This window comes from Ranitomeya imitator, chromosome 10, assembly GCF_032444005.1.
Source record: "Ranitomeya imitator isolate aRanImi1 chromosome 10, aRanImi1.pri, whole genome shotgun sequence".
Classification (NCBI taxonomy): domain Eukaryota; kingdom Metazoa; phylum Chordata; class Amphibia; order Anura; family Dendrobatidae; genus Ranitomeya; species Ranitomeya imitator.
Window position 1 is genome coordinate 42,513,826 of NC_091291.1, and position 25,221 is coordinate 42,539,046.

Sequence of the window (25,221 nt, forward strand, 5' to 3'; positions counted from 1 at the left end):
TAATGTGGATGTGACCCTCTACAATGTGGATGTGACCTCTATAATGTGGATGTGACCCTCTACAATGTGGATGTGACCTCTATAATGTGGATGTGACCTCTATAATGAGGATGTGACCCTCTATAATGAGGATGTGACCCTCTACAATGTGGATGTGACCTCTATAATGTGGATGTGACCCTCTATAATGTGGATGTGACCCTCTATAATGTGGATGTGACCCTCTACAATGTGGATGTGACCTCTATAATGTGGATGTGACCTTCTATAATGTGGATGTGACCCTCTATAATGTGGATGTGACCTCTACAATGTGGATGTGACCTCTATAATGTGGATGTGACCCTCTATAATGTGGATGTGACCCTCTATAATGTGGATGTGACCTCTATAATGTGGATGTGACCCTCTATAATGTGGATGTGACCCTCTATAATGTGGATGTGACCTCTATAATGTGGATGTGACCTCTATAATGTGGATGTGACCCTCTATAATGTGGATGTGACCCTCTATAATGTGGATGTGACCCTCTATAATGTGGATGTGACCCTCTATAATGTGGATGTGACCCTCTATAATGTGGATGTGACCCTCTGTAATGTGGATGTGACCCTCTATAATGAGGATGTGACCTCTATAATGTGGATGTGACCTCTTCAATGTGGATGTGACCCTCTATAATGTGGATGTGACCTCTTCAATGTGGATGTGACCCTCTATAATGTGGATGTGACCCTCTATAATGTGGATGTGACCTCTATAATGTGGATGTGACCCTCTATAATGTGGATGTGACCCTCTATAATGTGGATGTGACCTCTATAATGTGGATGTGACCTCTATAATGTGGATGTGACCTCTTCAATGTGGATGTGACCCTCTACAATGTGGATGTGACCCTCTATAATGAGGATGTGACCCTCTACAATGTGGATGTGACCCTCTATAATGTGGATGTGACCCTCTATAATGTGGATGTGACCCTCTATGATGTGGATGAGACCCTCTATAATGTGGATGTGACCCTCTATAATGTGGATGTGACCTCTATAATGTGGATGTGACCTCTATAATGTGGATGTGACCTCTATAATGTGGATGTGACCCTCTATAATGTGGATGTGACCTCTATAATGAGGATGTGACCTCTATAATGTGGATGTGACCCTCTATAATGTGGATGTGACCCTCTATAATGAGGATGTGACCCTCTATAATGTGGATGTGACCCTCTATAATGTGGATGTGACCCTCTATAATGTGGATGTGACCTCTATAATGTGGATGTGACCCTTTATAATGTGGATGTGACCTCTATAATGTGGATGTGACCCTCTATAATGTGGATGTGACCCTCTATAATGAGGATGTGACCCTCTATAATGTGGATGTGACCCTATATAATGTGGATGTGACCCTCTATAATGTGGATGTGACCCTCTATGATGTGGATGAGACCCTCTATGATGTGGATGTGACCTCTATAATGTGGATGTGACCCTCTATAATGAGGATGTGACCCTCTATAATGTGGATGTGACCCTCTATGATGTGGATGTGACCCTCTATAATGAGGATGTGACCTCTATAATGTGGATGTGACCTCTATAATGTGGATGTCACCCTCTATAATGTGGATGTGACCCTCTATAATGTGGATGTGACCCTCTATAATGAGGATGTGACCCTCTATAATGTGGATGTGACCCTCTATAATGTGGATGTGACCCCTATAATGTGGATGTGACCCTCTATAATGAGGATGTGACCTCTTCAATGTGAGTGTGACCCTCTATAATGTGGACGTGACCCTCTATAATGTGGATGTGACCTCTTCAATGTGGATGTGACCCTCTATAATGTGGATGTGACCCTCTATAATGTGGATGTGACCCTCTATAATGTGGATGTGACCTCTATAATGTGGATGTGACCCTCTATAATGTGGATGTGACCTCTTCAATGTGGATGTGACCCTCTATAATGTGGATGTGACCCTCTATAATGTGGATGTGACCCTCTATAATGTGGATGTGACCCTCTATAATGTGGATGTGACCCCTATAATGTGGATGTGACCCTCTATAATGTGGATGTGACCTCTATAATGTGGATGTGACCCCTATAATGTGGATGTGACCCTCTATAATGTGGATGTGACCCCTATAATGTGGATGTGACCCTCTATAATGTGGATGTGACCTCTATAATGTGGATGTGACCTCTATAATGAGGATGTGACCCTCTATAATGTGGATGTGACCCTCTATAATGTGGATGTGACCTCTATAATGTGGATGTGACCTCTATAATGTGGATGTGACCCTCTATAATGTGGATGTGACCCTCTATAATGTGGATGTGACCCCTATAATGTGGATGTGACCTCTACAATGTGGATGTGACCCTCTATAATGAGGATGTGACCCTCTATAATGTGGATGTGACCCTCTATAATGAGGATGTGACCTCTATAATGTGGATGTGACCCTCTATAATATAGTAACATAGTAACATAGTTAGTAAGGCCGAAAAAAGACATTTGTCCATCCAGTTCAGCCTATATTCCATCATAATAAGTACCCAGATCTACGTCCTTCTACAGAACCTAATAATTGTATGATACAATATTGTTCTGCTCCAGGAAGACATCCAGGCCTCTCTTGAACCCCTCGACTGAGTTCGCCATCACCACCTCCTCAGGCAAGCAATTCCAGATTCTCACTGCCCTAACAGTAAAGAATCCTCTTCTATGTTGGTGGAAAAACCTTCTCTCCTCCAGACGCAAAGAATGCCCCCTTGTGCCCGTCACCTTCCTTGGTATAAACAGATCCTCAGCGAGATATTTGTATTGTCCCCTTATATACTTATACATGGTTATTAGATCGCCCCTCAGTCGTCTTTTTTCTAGACTAAATAATCCTAATTTCGCTAATCTATCTGGGTATTGTAGTTCTCCCATCCCCTTTATTAATTTTGTTGCCCTCCTTTGTACTCTCTCTAGTTCCATTATATCCTTCCTGAGCACCGGTGCCCAAAACTGGACACAGTACTCCATGTGCGGTCTAACTAGGGATTTGTACAGAGGCAGTATAATGCTCTCATCATGTGTATCCAGACCTCTTTTAATGCACCCCATGATCCTGTTTGCCTTGGCAGCTGCTGCCTGGCACTGGCTGCTCCAGGTAAGTTTATCATTAACTAGGATCCCCAAGTCCTTCTCCCTGTCAGATTTACCCAGTGGTTTCCCGTTCAGTGTGTAATGGTGATATTGATTCCCTCTTCCCATGTGTATAACCTTACATTTATCATTGTTAAACCTCATCTGCCACCTTTTAGCCCAAGTTTCCAACTTATCCAGATCCATCTGTAGCAGAATACTATCTTCTCTTGTATTAACTGCTTTACATAGTTTGGTATCATCTGCAAATATCGATATTTTACTGTGTAAACCTTCTACCAGATCATTAATGAATATGTTGAAGAGAACAGGTCCCAATACTGACCCCTGCGGTACCCCACTGGTCACAGCGACCCAGTTAGAGACTATACCATTTATAACCACCCTCTGCTTTCTATCACTAAGCCAGTTACTAACCCATTTACACACATTTTCCCCCAGACCAAGCATTCTCATTTTGTGTACCAACCTCTTGTGCGGCACGGTATCAAACGCTTTGGAAAAATCGAGATATACCACGTCCAATGACTCACCGTGGTCCAGTCTATAGCTTACCTCTTCATAAAAACTGATTAGATTGGTTTGACAGGAGCGATTTCTCATAAACCCATGCTGATATGGAGTTAAACAGTTATTCTCATTGAGATAATCCAGAATAACATCCCTCAGAAACCCTTCAAATATTTTACCAACAATAGAGGTTAGACTTACTGGCCTATAATTTCCAGGTTCACTTTTAGAGCCCTTTTTGTGGATAATGTGGATGTGACCCTCTATAATGTGGATGTGACCTCTATAATTTGGATGTGACGCTCTATAATGTGGATGTGACCCTCTATAATGAGGATGTGACCTCTATAATGTGGATGTGACCCTCTATAATGAGGATGTGACCTCTATAATGTGGATGTGACCTCTATAATGAGGATGTGACCTCTATAATGTGGATGTGACCCCTATAATGAGGATGTGACCTCTATAATGTGGATGTGACCCTCTATAATGTGGATGTGACCCTCTATAATGAGGATGTGACCTCTATAATGTGGATGTGACCCTCTACAATGTGGATGTGACCCTCTATAATGTGGATGTGACCCTCTATAATGAGGATGTGACCTCTATAATGTGGATGTGACCTCTATAATTTGGATGTGACCCTCTATAATGTGGATGTGACCCTCTATAATGTGGATGTGACCTCTATAATGTGGATGTGACCCTCTATAATGAGGATGTGACCTCTATAATGTGGATGTGACCCCTATAATGTGGATGTGACCCTCTATAATGTGGATGTGACCCTCTATAATGTGGATGTGACCCTCTATAATGAGGATGTGACCTCTATAATGTGGATGTGACCCTCTATAATGTGGATGTGACCCCTATAATGTGGATGTGACCCTCTATAATGTGGATGTGACCCTCTATAATGAGGATGTGACCCTCTACAATGTGGATGTGACCCTCTATAATGTGGATGTGACCCTCTATAATGTGGATGTGACCCTCTATAATGTGGATGTGACCCTCTATGATGTGGATGAGACCCTCTATAATGTGGATGTGACCCTCTATAATGAGGATGTGACCCTCTACAATGTGGATGTGACCCTCTATAATGAGGATGTGACCCTCTACAATGTGGATGTGACCCTCTATAATGTGGATGTGACCCTCTATAATGAGGATGTGACCTCTATAATGTGGATGTGACCCTCTATAATGTGGATGTGACCCTCTATAATGTGGATGTGACCCTCTATAATGTGGATGTGACCCTCTATAATGTGGATGTGACCCTCTATAATGTGGATGTGACCCTCTATAATGTGGATGTGACCTCTATAATGTGGATGTGACCTCTATAATGTGGATGTGACCCTCTATAATGTGGATGTGACCCTCTATAATGTGGATGTGACCCTCTATAATGTGGATGTGACCCTCTATAATGTGGATGTGACCTCTATAATGTGGATGTGACCCTCTATAATGTGGATGTGACCCTCTATAATGTGGATGTGACCTCTATAATGTGGATGTGACCTCTATAATGTGGATGTGACCCTCTATAATGAGGATGTGACCTCTATAATGTGGATGTGACCCCTATAATGTGGATGTGACCCTCTATAATGTGGATGTGACCCTCTATAATGTGGATGTGACCCTCTATAATGAGGATGTGACCTCTATAATGTGGATGTGACCCTCTATAATGTGGATGTGACCCCTATAATGTGGATGTGACCCTCTATAATGTGGATGTGACCCTCTATAATGAGGATGTGACCCTCTACAATGTGGATGTGACCCTCTATAATGAGGATGTGACCCTCTATAATGTGGATGTGACCCTCTATAATGTGGATGTGACCCTCTATGATGTGGATGAGACCCTCTATAATGTGGATGTGACCCTCTATAATGAGGATGTGACCCTCTACAATGTGGATGTGACCTCTATAATGAGGATGTGACCCTCTACAATGTGGATGTGACCCTCTATAATGTGGATGTGACCCTCTATAATGTGGATGTGACCCTCTATAATGAGGATGTGACCTCTATAATGTGGATGTGACCCTCTATAATGTGGATGTGACCCCTATAATGTGGATGTGACCCTCTATAATGTGGATGTGACCCTCTATAATGAGGATGTGACCCTCTACAATGTGGATGTGACCCTCTATAATGTGGATGTGACCCTCTATAATGTGGATGTGACCCTCTATAATGTGGATGTGACCCTCTATGATGTGGATGAGACCCTCTATAATGTGGATGTGACCCTCTATAATGAGGATGTGACCCTCTACAATGTGGATGTGACCCTCTATAATGAGGATGTGACCCTCTACAATGTGGATGTGACCCTCTATAATGTGGATGTGACCCTCTATAATGAGGATGTGACCTCTATAATGTGGATGTGACCCTCTATAATGTGGATGTGACCCTCTATAATGTGGATGTGACCCTCTATAATGTGGATGTGACCCTCTATAATGTGGATGTGACCCTCTATAATGTGGATGTGACCCTCTATAATGAGGATGTGACCTCTATAATGTGGATGTGACCATCTATAATGTGGATGTGACCCTCTATAATGTGGATGTGACCCTCTATAATGTGGATGTGACCCTCTATAATGTGGATGTGACCCTCTATAATGTGGATGTGACCCTCTATAATGAGGATGTGACCTCTATAATGTGGATGTGACCATCTATAATGTGGATGTGACCCTCTATAATGTGGATGTGACCCTCTATAATGTGGATGTGACCTCTATAATGTGGATGTGACCCTCTATAATGTGGATGTGACCCTCTATAATGTGGATGTGACCTCTATAATGTGGATGTGACCTCTATAATGTGGATGTGACCCTCTATAATGTGGATGTGACCCTCTATAATGTGGATGTGACCTCTATAATGTGGATGTGACCTCTATAATGTGGATGTGACCCTCTATAATGTGGATGTGACTCTCTATAATGAGGATGTGACCTCTATAATGTGGATGTGACCCTCTATAATGTGGATGTGACCCTCTATAATGTGGATGTGACCTCTATAATGTGGATGTGACCTCTATAATGTGGATGTGACCCTCTATAATGAGGATGTGACCCTCTACAATGTGGATGTGACCCTCTATAATGTGGATGTGACCCTCTATAATGTGGATGTGACCTCTATAATGTGGATGTGACCCCTATAATGTGGATGTGACCCTCTATAATGTGGATGTGACCCCTATAATGTGGATGTGACCCTCTATAATGTGGATGTGACCTCTATAATGTGGATGTGACCTCTATAATGAGGATGTGACCCTCTATAATGTGGATGTGACCCTCTATAATGTGGATGTGACCTCTATAATGTGGATGTGACCTCTATAATGTGGATGTGACCCTCTATAATGTGGATGTGACCCTCTATAATGTGGATGTGACCCCTATAATGTGGATGTGACCCTCTATAATGTGGATGTGACCTCTATAATGTGGATGTGACCCCTATAATGTGGATGTGACCCTCTATAATGTGGATGTGACCCCTATAATGTGGATGTGACCCTCTATAATGTGGATGTGACCTCTATAATGTGGATGTGACCTCTATAATGAGGATGTGACCCTCTACAATGTGGATGTGACCTCTATAATGTGGATGTGACCCTCTATAATGTGGATGTGACCCTCTACAATGTGGATGTGACCTCTATAATGTGGATGTGACCCTCTATAATGTGGATGTGACCTCTATAATGTGAATGTGACCCTCTATAATGTGGATGTGACCCTCTATAATGTGGATGTGACCTCTATAATGTGGATGTGACCTCTATAATGTGGATGTGACCCTCTATAATGTGAATGTGACCCTCTATAATGTGGATGTGACCTCTATAATGTGGATGTGACCCTCTATAATGTGGATGTGACCTCTTCAATGTGGATGTGACCCTCTATAATGTGGATGTGACCCTCTATAATGTGGATGTGACCCTCTATAATGTGGATGTGACCTCTTCAATGTGGACGTGACCCTCTATAATGTGGATGTGACCCTCTATAATGTGGATGTGACCTCTATAATGTGGATGTGACCCTCTATAATGTGGATGTGACCTCTTCAATGTGGATGTGACCCTCTATAATGTGGATGTGACCTCTATAATGTGGATGTGACCCTCTATAATGTGGATGTGACCTCTTCAATGTGGATGTGACCCTCTATAATGTGGATGTGACCTTCTATAATGTGGATGTGACCCTCTATAATGTGGATGTGACCTCTATAATGTGGATGTGACCCCTATAATGTGGATGTGACCCTCTATAATGTGGATGTGACCCCTATAATGTGGATGTGACCCTCTATAATGTGGATGTGACCTCTATAATGTGGATGTGACCTCTATAATGAGGATGTGACCCTCTACAATGTGGATGTGACCTCTATAATGTGGATGTGACCCTCTATAATGTGGATGTGACCCTCTATAATGTGGATGTGACCCTCTACAATGTGGATGTGACCTCTATAATGTGGATGTGACCCTCTATAATGTGGATGTGACCTCTATAATGTGGATGTGACCCTCTATAATGTGGATGTGACCCTCTATAATGTGGATGTGACCTCTATAATGTGGATGTGACCTCTATAATGTGGATGTGACCCTCTATAATGTGGATGTGACCCTCTATAATGTGGATGTGACCCTCTATAATGTGGATGTGACCCTCTATAATGTGGATGTGACCCTCTATAATGTGGATGTGACCCTCTGTAATGTGGATGTGACCCTCTATAATGAGGATGTGACCTCTATAATGTGGATGTGACCTCTTCAATGTGGATGTGACCCTCTATAATGTGGATGTGACCTCTTCAATGTGGATGTGACCCTCTATAATGTGGATGTGACCCTCTATAATGTGGATGTGACCTCTATAATGTGGATGTGACCCTCTACAATGTGGATGTGACCCTCTATAATGAGGATGTGACCCTCTACAATGTGGATGTGACCCTCTATAATGTGGATGTGACCCTCTATAATGTGGATGTGACCCTCTATGATGTGGATGAGACCCTCTATAATGTGGATGTGACCCTCTATAATGTGGATGTGACCTCTATAATGTGGATGTGACCTCTATAATGTGGATGTGACCTCTATAATGTGGATGTGACCCTCTATAATGTGGATGTGACCTCTATAATGAGGATGTGACCTCTATAATGTGGATGTGACCCTCTATAATGTGGATGTGACCCTTTATAATGTGGATGTGACCTCTATAATGTGGATGTGACCCTCTATAATGTGGATGTGACCCTCTATAATGAGGATGTGACCCTCTATAATGTGGATGTGACCCTATATAATGTGGATGTGACCCTCTATAATGTGGATGTGACCCTCTATAATGTGGATGTGACCCTTTATAATGTGGATGTGACCTCTATAATGTGGATGTGACCCTCTATAATGTGGATGTGACCCTCTATAATGAGGATGTGACCCTCTATAATGTGGATGTGACCCTATATAATGTGGATGTGACCCTCTATAATGTGGATGTGACCCTCTATAATGTGGATGTGACCCTCTATGATGTGGATGTGACCTCTATAATGTGGATGTGACCCTCTATAATGAGGATGTGACCCTCTATAATGTGGATGTGACCCTCTATGATGTGGATGTGACCCTCTATAATGAGGATGTGACCTCTATAATGTGGATGTGACCTCTATAATGTGGATGTCACCCTCTATAATGTGGATGTGACCCTCTATAATGTGGATGTGACCCTCTATAATGAGGATGTGACCCTCTATAATGTGGATGTGACCTCTATGATGTGGATGTGACCTCTACAATGTGGATGTGACCTTCTATAATGTGGATGTGACCCTCTATAATGTGGATGTGACCCTCTATGATGTGGATGTGACCCTCTATAATGTGGATGTGACCTCTATAATGAGGATGTGACCTCTATAATGTGGATGTGACCCTCTATAATGAGGATGTGACCTCTATAATGTGGATCTGACCCTCTATAATGTGGATGTGACCTCTATAATGTGGATGTGACCCTCTATAATGTGGATGTGACCCTCTATAATGAGGATGTGACCCTCTATAATGTGGATGTGACCCTCTATAATGTGGATGTGACCCTCTATAATGTGGATGTGACCCTCTATAATGTGGATGTGACCCTCTATAATGTGGATGTGACCATCTATAATGTGGATGTGACCTCTATAATTTGGATGTGACCCTCTATAATGTGGATGTGACCTCTATAATGTGGATGTGACCCTCTATAATGTGGATGTGACCTCTACAATGTGGATGTGACCCCCTATAATGTGGATGTGACCCTCTATAATGTGGATGTGACCTCTATAATGTGGATGTGACCTCTATAATTTGGATGTGACCCTCTATAATGTGGATGTGACCCTCTATAATGTGGATGTGACCTCTACAATGTGGATGTGACCCTCTATAATGTGGATGTGACCCTCTATAATGTGGATGTGACCCTCTATAATGTGGATGTGACCCTCTATAATGTGGATGTTACCCTCTATATTGAGGATGTGACCCTCTATAATGTGGATGTGACCCTCTATAATGAGGATGTGACCCTCTATAATGTGGATGTGACCTCTATAATGAGGATGTGACCTCTATAATGAGGATGTGACCTCTATAATGTGGATGTGACCCTCTATAATGAGGATGTGACCTCTATAATGTGGATGTGACCCCTATAATGTGGATGTGACCTCTATAATGTGGATGTGACCCTCTATAATGTGGATGTGACCCTCTATAATGTGGATGTTACCCTCTATAATGAGGATGTGACCCTCTATAATGTGGATGTGACCCTCTATAATGTGGATGTTACCCTCTATAATGTGGATGTGACCCTCTATAATGAGGATGTGACCCTCTATAATGTGGATGTGACCCTCTATAATGTGGATGTGACCCTCTATAATGAGGATGTGACCTCTATAATGTGGATGTGACCCTCTATAATGAGGATGTGACCTCTATAATGTGGATGTGACCCTCTATAATATAGTAACATAGTAACATAGTTAGTAAGGCCGAAAAAAGACATTTGTCCATCCAGTTCAGCCTATATTCCATCATAATAAGTACCCAGATCTACGTCCTTCTACAGAACCTAATAATTGTATGATACAATATTGTTCTGCTCCAGGAAGACATCCAGGCCTCTCTTGAACCCCTCGACTGAGTTCGCCATCACCACCTCCTCAGGCAAGCAATTCCAGATTCTCACTGCCCTAACAGTAAAGAATCCTCTTCTATGTTGGTGGAAAAACCTTCTCTCCTCCAGACGCAAAGAATGCCCCCTTGTGCCCGTCACCTTCCTTGGTATAAACAGATCCTCAGCGAGATATTTGTATTGTCCCCTTATATACTTATACATGGTTATTAGATCGCCCCTCAGTCGTCTTTTTTCTAGACTAAATAATCCTAATTTCGCTAATCTATCTGGGTATTGTAGTTCTCCCATCCCCTTTATTAATTTTGTTGCCCTCCTTTGTACTCTCTCTAGTTCCATTATATCCTTCCTGAGCACCGGTGCCCAAAACTGGACACAGTACTCCATGTGCGGTCTAACTAGGGATTTGTACAGAGGCAGTATAATGCTCTCATCATGTGTATCCAGACCTCTTTTAATGCACCCCATGATCCTGTTTGCCTTGGCAGCTGCTGCCTGGCACTGGCTGCTCCAGGTAAGTTTATCATTAACTAGGATCCCCAAGTCCTTCTCCCTGTCAGATTTACCCAGTGGTTTCCCGTTCAGTGTGTAATGGTGATATTGATTCCCTCTTCCCATGTGTATAACCTTACATTTATCATTGTTAAACCTCATCTGCCACCTTTTAGCCCAAGTTTCCAACTTATCCAGATCCATCTGTAGCAGAATACTATCTTCTCTTGTATTAACTGCTTTACATAGTTTGGTATCATCTGCAAATATCGATATTTTACTGTGTAAACCTTCTACCAGATCATTAATGAATATGTTGAAGAGAACAGGTCCCAATACTGACCCCTGCGGTACCCCACTGGTCACAGCGACCCAGTTAGAGACTATACCATTTATAACCACCCTCTGCTTTCTATCACTAAGCCAGTTACTAACCCATTTACACACATTTTCCCCCAGACCAAGCATTCTCATTTTGTGTACCAACCTCTTGTGCGGCACGGTATCAAACGCTTTGGAAAAATCGAGATATACCACGTCCAATGACTCACCGTGGTCCAGTCTATAGCTTACCTCTTCATAAAAACTGATTAGATTGGTTTGACAGGAGCGATTTCTCATAAACCCATGCTGATATGGAGTTAAACAGTTATTCTCATTGAGATAATCCAGAATAACATCCCTCAGAAACCCTTCAAATATTTTACCAACAATAGAGGTTAGACTTACTGGCCTATAATTTCCAGGTTCACTTTTAGAGCCCTTTTTGTGGATAATGTGGATGTGACCCTCTATAATGTGGATGTGACCCTCTATAATGTGGATGTGACCCTCTATAATGAGGATGTGACCTCTATAATGTGGATGTGACCCTCTATAATGAGGATGTGACCTCTATAATGTGGATGTGACCTCTATAATTTGGATGTGACCCTCTATAATGTGGATGTGACCCTCTATAATGTGGATGTGACCCTCTATAATTTGGATGTGACCCTCTATAATGTGGATGTGACCCTCTATAATGAGGATGTGACCTCTATAATGTGGATGTGACCTCTATAATTTGGATGTGACCCTCTATAATGTGGATGTGACCCTCTATAATGTGGATGTGACCCTCTATAATGAGGATGTGACCTCTATAATGTGGATGTGACCCTCTATAATGAGGATGTGACCTCTATAATGTGGATGTGACCCCTATAATGAGGATGTGACCTCTATAATGTGGATGTGACCCTCTATAATGTGGATGTGACCCTCTATAATGAGGATGTGACCTCTATAATGTGGATGTGACCCTCTATAATGAGGATGTGACCTCTATAATGTGGATGTGACCACTATAATTTGGATGTGACCCTCTATAATGTGGATGTGACCCTCTATAATGTGGATGTGACCTCTATAATGTGGATGTGACCCTCTATAATGAGGATGTGACCTCTATAATGTGGATGTGACCCCTATAATGTGGATGTGACCCTCTATAATGTGGATGTGACCCTCTATAATGTGGATGTGACCCTCTATAATGAGGATGTGACCTCTATAATGTGGATGTGACCCTCTATAATGTGGATGTGACCCTCTATAATGTGGATGTGACCCTCTATAATGAGGATGTGACCCTCTACAATGTGGATGTGACCCTCTATAATGTGGATGTGACCCTCTATAATGTGGATGTGACCCTCTATAATGAGGATGTGACCTCTATAATGTGGATGTGACCCTCTATAATGTGGATGTGACCCTCTATAATGTGGATGTGACCCTCTATAATGAGGATGTGACCCTCTACAATGTGGATGTGACCCTCTATAATGTGGATGTGACCCTCTATAATGTGGATGTGACCCTCTATAATGTGGATGTGACCCTCTATGATGTGGATGAGACCCTCTATAATGTGGATGTGACCCTCTATAATGAGGATGTGACCCTCTACAATGTGGATGTGACCCTCTATAATGAGGATGTGACCCTCTACAATGTGGATGTGACCCTCTATAATGTGGATGTGACCCTCTATAATGAGGATGTGACCTCTATAATGTGGATGTGACCCTCTATAATGTGGATGTGACCCTCTATAATGTGGATGTGACCCTCTATAATGTGGATGTGACCCTCTATAATGTGGATGTGACCCTCTATAATGTGGATGTGACCCTCTATAATGTGGATGTGACCTCTATAATGTGGATGTGACCTCTATAATGTGGATGTGACCTCTATAATGTGGATGTGACCTCTATAATGTGGATGTGACCCTCTATAATGTGGATGTGACCCTCTATAATGTGGATGTGACCTCTATAATGTGGATGTGACCCTCTATAATGTGGATGTGACCCTCTATAATGTGGATGTGACCTCTATAATGTGGATGTGACCTCTATAATGTGGATGTGACCCTCTATAATGAGGATGTGACCTCTATAATGTGGATGTGACCCCTATAATGTGGATGTGACCCTCTATAATGTGGATGTGACCCTCTATAATGTGGATGTGACCCTCTATAATGAGGATGTGACCTCTATAATGTGGATGTGACCCTCTATAATGTGGATGTGACCCCTATAATGTGGATGTGACCCTCTATAATGTGGATGTGACCCTCTATAATGAGGATGTGACCCTCTACAATGTGGATGTGACCCTCTATAATGAGGATGTGACCCTCTATAATGTGGATGTGACCCTCTATAATGTGGATGTGACCCTCTATAATGAGGATGTGACCCTCTACAATGTGGATGTGACCTCTATAATGAGGATGTGACCCTCTACAATGTGGATGTGACCCTCTATAATGTGGATGTGACCCTCTATAATGTGGATGTGACCCTCTATAATGAGGATGTGACCTCTATAATGTGGATGTGACCCTCTATAATGTGGATGTGACCCCTATAATGTGGATGTGACCCTCTATAATGTGGATGTGACCCTCTATAATGAGGATGTGACCCTCTACAATGTGGATGTGACCCTCTATAATGTGGATGTGACCCTCTATAATGTGGATGTGACCCTCTATAATGTGGATGTGACCCTCTATAATGTGGATGTGACCCTCTATAATGAGGATGTGACCTCTATAATGTGGATGTGACCCTCTATGATGTGGATGAGACCCTCTATAATGTGGATGTGACCCTCTATAATGAGGATGTGACCCTCTACAATGTGGATGTGACCCTCTATAATGAGGATGTGACCCTCTACAATGTGGATGTGACCCTCTATAATGTGGATGTGACCCTCTATAATGAGGATGTGACCTCTATAATGTGGATGTGACCCTCTATAATGTGGATGTGACCCTCTATAATGTGGATGTGACCCTCTATAATGTGGATGTGACCCTCTATAATGTGGATGTGACCCTCTATAATGTGGATGTGACCCTCTATAATGAGGATGTGACCTCTATAATGTGGATGTGACCATCTATAATGTGGATGTGACCTCTATAATGTGGATGTGACCCTCTATAATGTGGATGTGACCCTCTATAATGTGGATGTGACCTCTATAATGTGGATGTGACCTCTATAATGTGGATGTGACCCTCTATAATGTGGATGTGACTCTCTATAATGAGGATGTGACCTCTATAATGTGGATGTGACCCTCTATAATGTGGATGTGACCCTCTATAATGTGGATGTGACCTCTATAATGTGGATGTGACCTCTATAATGTGGATGTGACCCTCTATAATGAGGATGTGACCCTCTACAATGTGGATGTGACCCTCTATAATGTGGATGTGACCCTCTATAATGTGGATGTGACCCTCTATAATGTGGATGTGACCTCTATAATGTGGATGTGACCCTCTATAATGTGGATGTGACCTTCTATAATGTGGATGTGACCCTCTATAATGTGGATGTGACCCTCTATAATGTGGATGTGACCCTCTATAATGAGGATGTGACCCTCTACAATGTGGATGTGACCCTCTATAATGTGGATGTGACCTCTATAATGTGAATGTGACCCTCTATAATGAGGATGTGACCCTCTATAATGTGGATGTGACCTCTATAATGTGGATGTGACCCTCTATAATTTGGATGTGACCCTCTATAATGTGGATGTGACCCTCTATAATGTGGATGTGACCCTCTATAATGTGGATGTGACCCTCTATAATGAGGATGTGACCCTCTATAATGTGGATGTGACCCTCTACAATGTGGATGTGACCCTCTATAATGTGGATGTGACCTCTATAATGTGGATGTGACCTCTATAATGAGGATGTGACCCTCTACAATGTGGATGTGACCTCTATAATGTGGATGTGACCTCTATAATGTGAATGTGACCCTCTACAATGTGGATGTGACCCTCTATAATGTGGATGTGACCTCTATAATGTGGATGTGACCTCTATAATGTGAATGTGACCCTCTATAATGTGGATGTGACCCTCTATAATGTGGATGTGACCCTCTATAATGTGGATGTGACCTCTATAATGTGGATGTGACCCTCTATAATGTGGATGTGACCTCTATAATGTGGATGTGACCCTCTATAATGTGGATGTGACCCTCTATAATGTGGATGTGACCCTCTATAATGTGGATGTGACCCTCTATAATGTGGATGTGACCTCTATAATGTGGATGTGACCCTCTATAATGTGGATGTGACCTCTATAATGTGGATGTGACCCTCTATAATGTGGATGTGACCCTCTATAATGTGGATGTGACCCTCTATAATGTGGATGTGACCCTCTATAATGTGGATGTGACCTCTATAATGTGGATGTGACCTCTATAATGTGGATGTGACCCTCTATAATGAGGATGTGACCTCTATAATGTGGATGTGACCCCTATAATGTGGATGTGACCCTCTATAATGTGGATGTGACCCCTATAATGTGGATGTGACCCTCTATAATGTGGATGTGACCTCTATAATGTGGATGAGACCCTCTATAATGTGGATGTGACCCTCTATAATGTGGATGTGACCCTCTATAATGTGGATGTTACCCTCTATAATGTGGATGTGACCTCTATAATGTGGATGTGACCTCTATAATGTGGATGTGACCCTCTATAATGTGGATGTGACCCTCTATAATGTGGATGTGACCCTCTATAATGTGGATGAGACCCTCTATAATGTGGATGTGACCCTCTATAATGTGGATGTGACCCTCTATAATGTGGATGTTACCCTCTATAATGTGGATGTGACCTCTATAATGTGGATGTGACCTCTATAATGTGGATGTGACCCTCTATAATGTGGATGTGACCCTCTATAATGTGGATGTGACCCTCTATAATGTGGATGTGACCCTCTATAATGTGGATGTGACCCTCTATAATGTGGATGTGACCTCTATAATGTGGATGTGACCTCTATAATGTGGATGTGACCTCTATAATGTGGATGTGACCCTCTATAATGTGGATGTGACCCTCTATAATGTGGATGAGACCCTCTATAATGTGGATGTGACCTCTATAATGTGGATGTGACCCTCTATAATGTGGATGTGACCCTCTATAATGTGGATGTGACCCTCTATAATGTGGATGTGACCTCTATAATGTGGATGTGACCCTCTATAATGTGGATGTGACCTCTATAATGTGGATGTGACCCTCTATAATGTGGATGAGACCCTCTATAATGTGGATGTGACCTCTATAATGTGGATGTGACCCTCTATAATGTGGATGTGACCCTCTATAATGTGGATGTGACCCTCTATAATGTGGATGTGACCCTCTATAATGTGGATGTGACCCTCTATAATGTGGATGTGACCTCTATAATGAGGATGTGACCCTCTACAATGTGGATGTGACCCTCTATAATGTGGATGTGACCTCTATAATGTGGATGTGACCCTCTATAATGTGGATGTGACCTCTATAATGTGGAAGTGACCCTCTATAATGAGGATGTGACCCTCTATAATGTGGATGTGACCCTCTATAATGTGGATGAGACCCTCTATAATGTGGATGTGACCCTCTATAATGAGGATGTGACCTCTATAATGTGGATGTGACCTCTATAATGAGGATGTGACCCTCTACAATGTGGATGTGACCCTCTATAATGTGGATGTGACCTCTATAATGTGGATGTGACCCTCTATAATGAGGATGTGACCCTCTATAATGTGGAAGTGACCCTCTATAATGAGGATGTGACCCTCTATAATGTGGATGTGACCCTCTATAATGTGGATGAGACCCTCTATAATGTGGATGTGACCCTCTATAATGAGGATGTGACCCTCTATAATGTGGATGTGACCTCTATAATGTGGATGTGACCCTCTATAATGTGGATGTGACCTCTATAATGTGGATGTGACCCTCTATAATGTGGATGTGACCCCCTATAATGTGGATGTGACCCTCTATAATGTGGATGTGACCCTCTATAATGTGGATGTGACCCTCTATAATGTGGATGTGACCTCTATAATGTGGATGTGACCCTCTATAATGTGGATGTGACCTCTATAATGTGGATGTGACCCTCTATAATGTGGATGAGACCCTCTATAATGTGGATGTGACCCTCTATAATGAGGATGTGACCCTCTATAATGTGGATGTGACCCTCTATAATGAGGATGTGACCCTCTATAATGTGGATGTGACCTCTATAATGTGAATGTGACCCTCTATAATGTGGATGTGACCTCTATAATGTGGATGTGACCCTCTATAATGTGGATGAGACCCTCTATAATGTGGATGTGACCCTCTATAATGAGGATGTGACCCTCTATAATGTGGATGTGACCCTCTATAATGTGGATGTGACCCTCTATAATGTGGATGTGACCTCTATAATGTGGATGTGACCCTCTATAATGTGGATGAGACCCTCTATAATGTGGATGTGACCCTCTATAATGAGGATGTGACCCTCTATAATGTGGATGTGACCCTCTATAATGTGGATGTGACCCTCTATAATGAGGATGTGACCCTCTATAATGTGGATGTGACCCTCTATAATGTGGATGTGACCCTCTATAATGTGGATGTGACCCTCTATAATGAGGATGTGACCCTCTATAATGTGGATGTGACCCTCTACAATGTGGATGTGACCCTCTATAATGTGGATGTGACCCTCTATAATGTGGATGTGACCCTTTATAATGTGGATGTGACCCTCTATAATGTGGATGTGACCCTCTATAATGTGGATGTGACCTCTATAATGTGGATGTGACCCTCTATAATGTGGATGTGACCCTCTATAATGTGGATGTGACCCTCTAATAGGACATTTTGTTAATTTGGAGACATTGTACCTTTGGAACAGAACACAACGGAAGCTCCATTGTTCACTGTGTGTCCACGTACAAAAGAAAAAAGAGAAAAATATTAGTATGAGAGATAAGATATGAATAGACATACAATAAGCGAAGGACTATGCCATTCGTAAGCCCACCATGCACATGAAATGGATGACGGACGAACAATGTTTCTTCCCTTCATTTGGACGAACGCTTGTGTGTTCTCTATGAAAGAGTCGCCTCCATGTCTGGTTGTGTCTTATCTCCAGGAGAACAAAGTCATCAGCCGTCCGAAATCGGACAATCCTGATCAACTTCTCCGCCGACAATCAGTTGGCAGGAGCCCTCGGAAACATTAGTGTAGGCTGAACCTGTCGATATCAGCGGGTGCATACGACATTAGTCTGATGTGTGTGGGCGGCTTAAGGGTGAGTTCATATGTCCGTTTTCATTATAGAATTCATGCTCAGAAGTGACCTGTTCCATCAGTTATTCAAACGGAAGCAGGGGCTCCACGGGTTATCATGGGGTCTGTCTGGTGTCCGTTTGTTGAAACCAAAAAATAAAGTCCTAGAAATTGAACAAAAACAGAATGTGGACTAGAAATCAGAATGTAGACTAGGTAGCAGAATGTGGACGACATAGCAGAATGTAGACTAGGTAGCAGAATGTAGACTAGGTAGCAGAATGTGGACTAGGTAGCAGAATGTAGACTAGGTAGCAGAATGTGGACTAGGTAGCAGCATGTGGACGACATAGCAGAATGTAGACTAGGTAGCAGAATGTGGACTAGGTAGCAGCATGTGGACGACATAGCAGAATGTAGACTAGGTAGCAGAATGTGGACTAGGTAGCAGCATGTGGACGACATAGCAGAATGTAGACTAGGTAGCAGAATGTGGACTAGGTAGCAGAATGTAACCTATGTAGCAGAATGTGGACGACGTGACAGAATGTGGCCTAGGTAGCAGCATGTGGACGACATAGCAGAATGTAGACTAGGTAGCAGAATGTGGACTAGGTAGCAGAATGTGGACTAGGTAGCAGAATGTAGACTAGGTAGCAGAATGTAGACTAGGTAGCAGAATGTGGACTAGGTAGCAGAATGTGGACTAGGTAGCAGAATGTGGACTAGGTAGCAGAATGTGGACTGCATAACAGAATGTGGAATAGATAGCAGATTGTGGCCTAGGTAGCAGAATGTGGACTAGGTAGCAGAATGTGGACTAGGTAGCAGAATGTGGACTAGGTAGCAGAATGTGGACTAGGTAGCAGAATGTGGACTAGGTAGCAGAATGTGGACTAGGTAGCAGAATGTGGACTGCATAACAGAATGTGGAATAGATAGCAGATTGTGGCCTAGGTAGCAGAATGTGGACTAGGTAGCAGAATGTGGACTAGGTAGCAGAATGTGGACTAGGTAGCAGAATGTAGACTAGGTAGCAGAATGTGGACTAGGTAGCAGAATGTGGACTAGGTAGCAGAATGTGGACTAGGTAGCAGAATGTAGACTAGGTAGCAGAATGTGGACTAGGTAGCAGAATGTGGACTGCATAACAGAATGTGGAATAGATAGCAGATTGTGGCCTAGGTAGCAGAATGTGGACTAGGGTAGTAGAATGTGGATGACGTAGCAGAATGTGGGCTGCAAAGCAGAATGTGGACTCGGTAGCAGATTGTAAAGTAGGTACCTGGGATGTATAGTGCGGTTTGCATGGTCATTACAAGGGAGCACTGGCTGAGCTGTTCCTTCCCCAGAAACACGTGATCTGTGAATTTTCCAGCTACGGACGATTCTTCAGATTGCAGTAGCTGTGTACAGTCCGCTATTTGCGATCTTGATTTACTGTATGTTACCAGTTAAAGAAGCCATCCTCTTCCTCCCATAAGTTTTATCCTCCTAATATATTGCAGTCATCATATTCTATAGCATTGTGTAATTACAATTGCTCATTTTGCTTTTTTATCCAGTCAATTCTTCTCTTTTCTCTGCTCTATGTAGAAACAGGAAGTCTCTTGTCCCTGCATTTATCATTCCCCTCTTCATCTCCTGCCCCAGCTGCTCCCTCCTTCCTGCCAGGGACCTTTGCAGTGACTCATGACTCATACTGTGAAAATTGACCTCCTGTTTCTACATAGAGCTTAGAAGGATTCAGCTAGTCAGTTTTTAATCGCGTGAAGTCATAGACCTAATGGAAAAGAGAAGAATTATGTGGGTAGAAGCAAAATGAGTAATTGTAAGTGAACAGTGCTATATAATGTGATGAGTGCAATATATTAGGAGAATAAACATTTTAATGGGGGGGGATGAGGAGGAGCGCTTCTTTAAGGGCACCAGAATAAACTGTTTGACCAACAGGGTATGTGCACACATTGCGTTTTTGTCACATTTTCCCCTCCCCCCCCCCCCCCCCCTCAGTTTTGTCACAAAATCTGAAGAATTTACAAGTACCAGCAAATTGAATGAGGTTTATGAAATCTCATGCACATGTTGCTTGTTTTTTCCTTGCAGATTTAAAGGGAACCTGTCACCAGGTTTGGCCGATATGAGATACAGCCATCACCTTTCAGGCCTGATATACAGATATATAGTATTCTATAATGCTGTATATCTGCCCCCAACCCGATCTGCAAGACAAGAAAAATAACTTTTATTATACTTACCTGAGGGCAGTCCGGTCTGAGGTGTCGCTCTTCTTGGTCCGGCGTCTCCCTTCTTCCTGTGATGCCGTCCTCCTTCTTGCTTTATGTGGACGACACAGTCTCCCCAGCATCCTGCTCCTCCGCAGGCGTACTTTACGCTGCCCTAGTCAGGGCTGAGAAGTACGCCTGCGGAGGAGCAGGATGCTGGGGAGACTGTGGTGGATGTAAGTACACGTCGTCCACACAAAGCAAGAAGGAGGACGGCATCACAAGAAGAAGGGAGACGCCGGACCAAGAAGAGCGACACCCCTCGGACTGGACCGCAGGTGAGTATAATAAAAGTTATTTTTCTTCTCTTACAGGTCGAGTTGGGGGCAGATATAGAGCATTGTAGAATACTATATATCAGGCCTGAAAGGTGATGGCCGCATCTCATATCGGACAAAACTGCTGACAGGATCCCTTTAAATCTGCAGCATACAGTCCGTGTTAGCCGCCAAGGATCCTCACCTCTTCTCCTCACCCTCCTTTGTAGAACAAAAGGACTAAACTTCATGCCCAGCATTTTGTTCTTTAGGGCTCGCTCCCACTTGTGATTGAATTGGACGAAGGCAATCTGACTAAAAATCATGCGAGAGGATCGGAGCACAGAGCACTGACACTGCTCACACTCACAGCAGAGCAGGAGCCGAGCGTCATCATCGTCCCATGCTCTCGCACTGTGTCTGCAGTCAGTGGTCCTCAGAGGTTTCAGTTTGGAGGATTTCACAGCAGAAACTTCAAAATCATTAGTATAGAGCACCTAAACGATGTAATGGCATGTGTCTCAAATATAAGGTGAATATGGACCTATGGATCTATTTAAAGCGAAAGTGTAATCACAAAATGTACATTTTTTAAATGTTTGTGTTATGTTAACCTTCTAAACATTTTTCACAATTTTTTTTTCAATGATCCTATCTTTATCAGGAAACAGAAATCTTGCAATTTTTCGCACTGGCCACTGGACTCATTTTCAGGAAGAGTTTTCATCAGGCTCCTTATCATCAGAGGCAGAATTACAATGACAGGAAACACATCTACACACATCTGATAACACAGGATCCGCCAATCACAATAGACGATATCACAGCTCACCCTCCCTTCACAGTCACTTTTCCACACATTCATTAGATGTTTCACTGCAAAGGATATGGATGGAATGCAACCACTGTGGCTATGTACATATGTTGTTTCCTGAAATAATGGGTAGGGTCTAAAAAAGCCCCAGTGGCCGGTATAAAAATACCAAGTATTGTGGATTTTATTTTTTATTACAGATTGTGTTGTGAAAAAAATACATTTAATACAAATCTGATTTAAGCAATCACCGTCTCCTCCCCATTGTCTCACTGTTGGGATATTGTTCATAACCACCTGACAGCTCTTTATAGGGCTTCCACAGAAAGGCCACTCTGCCTAGCAGTAAATAGTAATAACGGTCCTAGGAGCGCTGGAAATGAGACCAAAACAAGGATTTTAGTGTTGAACCACAACGCGTTTCAACAGTTTAGGCTACTTTCACACTAGCGTCGGAATCTCCCCGTCGCAATGCGTCGGGCAGAGATTCCGATGCTAGCGTTTAACGCACTGCACAACAGAGGCAGCGGATGCATTTCTCCGGCGCATCCGCTGCCCCATTGTGAGGTGCGGGGAGGTGGGGGCGGAGTTCCGGCCGTGGTCCGTCAGGAGCAAAAAACGTTACATGTAGCGTTTTTTGCTCCCGACCGTCCGCCAAAGCACGACGCATCCGTCGCACGACGGATGCGACATGTGGCAATCTGTCGCAATGCGTCGTCAATACAAGTCTATGGGGAAAAACGCATCCTGCAAGCACTTTTGCAGGATGCGTTTTTTCTGCAAAACGAGGCATTGTGACGGATTGCAGTTAACGCTAGTGTGAAAGTAGCCTAAACCATCTTCATCAGGTTCCCAGAGGAACCTTTACCTTCACCTTCAGCCCCTATACTGAGATAAGGACATTCACAGAGCCCTCTGGGTTGAGTTCACGTAGTAGTTGCTGGCCGGTGGAGCGGGTTGGCCGAGAAGGGTTTTATTAGCAGAGTCAAAGCCAGGACACTCAGAAAACAAAGTCAGAATCGTCAGGCAAAGGAAAAGGTTAAAATATTCCAAAGTCAGCAAGTGAACGACACATAGGATCAAGCAACAGAGGTGCAGGGACAGAACAAGGGTCAGGTTATGTGTACACAAAATCTCTTTCAGGTGGTGGAGGGGGATTGGAGCTCGCTCACATCCGCGTATAAAAAAATGAATAAAATAAAAATATAAAAATCACTCTGATGTTCGTCCCAAAAAGTTGGATGAGTGTCATGCGATTGTGCGATTATTTTCTCACCTAGCATACATATCACATCCGTGTGTAATGCACTTTTAACATCATCTTTTACATAGTATAATGCTCTATGTAACCTAAAGCTAGTTTACAAAAAGGTCATCTTAAATAAAGATATAGATATCCTGCAGATATAGAATTTCACACCTCCTACATATGCTAAAAATGCACCCTTTGATGCCTTTCATGTGGAATTTATTCTACAGCTTTTTATACTATTTTAACCTATTAAATAACAAAAATGATGTGCCCCCCCCCTTATTTTATGAAACCAGCAAAGGTAAAGCAGACAGCTGTCAGATGATATTATCAGGCTGGGAAGGTCCATAGTTATTGGGCCCTTCCCAGCCTAAAAATGCAAGCCCCCAGCCACCCAAGATTTGGGGCATCACATAAGATGAGCCAACTCTGACACTTTGCCTTGGCTTTTGCCGATTGCCCTGGTAGTTGGAGTTGATGTCAGCTGTGAATTGTTCAAAATTACAGCTGACACCAAGCCCTCACTACTAACCCAGTACTAAAAAAAAAAACAACATCAGATTCCCTGGACTAGGTCGGTATTCCATGGGCTTGTTTTGTTTTATTTTTTACTATTTAGCAATGGGTTAGTAATAGTGGTGTCTGATAGACACCAGCGCTTGATGTCAGCTGTGTTTTTGGACAATTAACAGTCGACATCAACCCCAACTACCATTACCCCGATTGCAACCACATCAGGGCAATCAAGAAGAGCCAAGGCAAAGCGCCAGAATTGGTGCATCTAATATGATGTGACACTTCTGGGGTGGCCGCGGGCGTATATTTTTAGGCTCAATAACCAGGGACCTTCCCAGCTTGATAATATCAGCTCACAGCTGTCTGCTTTACCTAGGCTGGTTTCATAGTGGAATTTTTTTCTCGCACTTATTGATTTGCGTGGGAAGTCTCGTCCGATATACGCAGTCAATCGCTACTTGCGGCTATTGATTCCTCAGCCCGATGACATCTCTCAGACCAGCACTGACTCATAAATAACAGTGGTCAGAGTTTAACGTGATTTTTTTTCTCGCATTGCACTCTTCTGATTTATACACTAGTGTGATGAAGTCCTAATACAGAACGACATAGCTGCCTGAGACACGTTGGACATCTCCAGGTTTAAAGGTCAAGACTTTACAGTGAACGATTTATCAAACATTAACAGGAAACAAAAAAAATGAGCCCTTTGAAAATCAGTCGAAAATCAAAAATAATAAATGGTGAAAAAAAATGTAATTATTTTTTTTTCTAAAATACGCATTTTTAGGTTTTATGGTTCAGGATAAAAAAATGGAGATGTTCTAATTATTTTATTTTTAGGTGACATTATTTTTCCTAAGAAAACTTCATGCATA

The 25,221-nt window shown here is 42.7% G+C and overlaps 1 protein-coding gene across 5 annotated transcripts in view; it reads right to left on the minus strand.

Annotated features, from left to right (window-relative positions):
- The window catches only part of HSD17B14 (hydroxysteroid 17-beta dehydrogenase 14), a 64,110-nt gene that overhangs the window by 33,976 nt on the left and 4,913 nt on the right, over positions 1 to 25,221 (minus strand). For 2 of the 5 annotated variants that reach the window (XM_069742727.1, XM_069742725.1), the window contains exon 3: positions 18,829 to 18,864. The exons of the other annotated variants lie outside the window; for them this stretch is intronic. In XM_069742727.1, the coding sequence (XP_069598828.1) occupies positions 18,829 to 18,864 (36 nt within the window). The remainder of the gene's footprint in view (positions 1 to 18,828; positions 18,865 to 25,221) is intronic. 5 annotated transcript variants of the gene reach the window in all.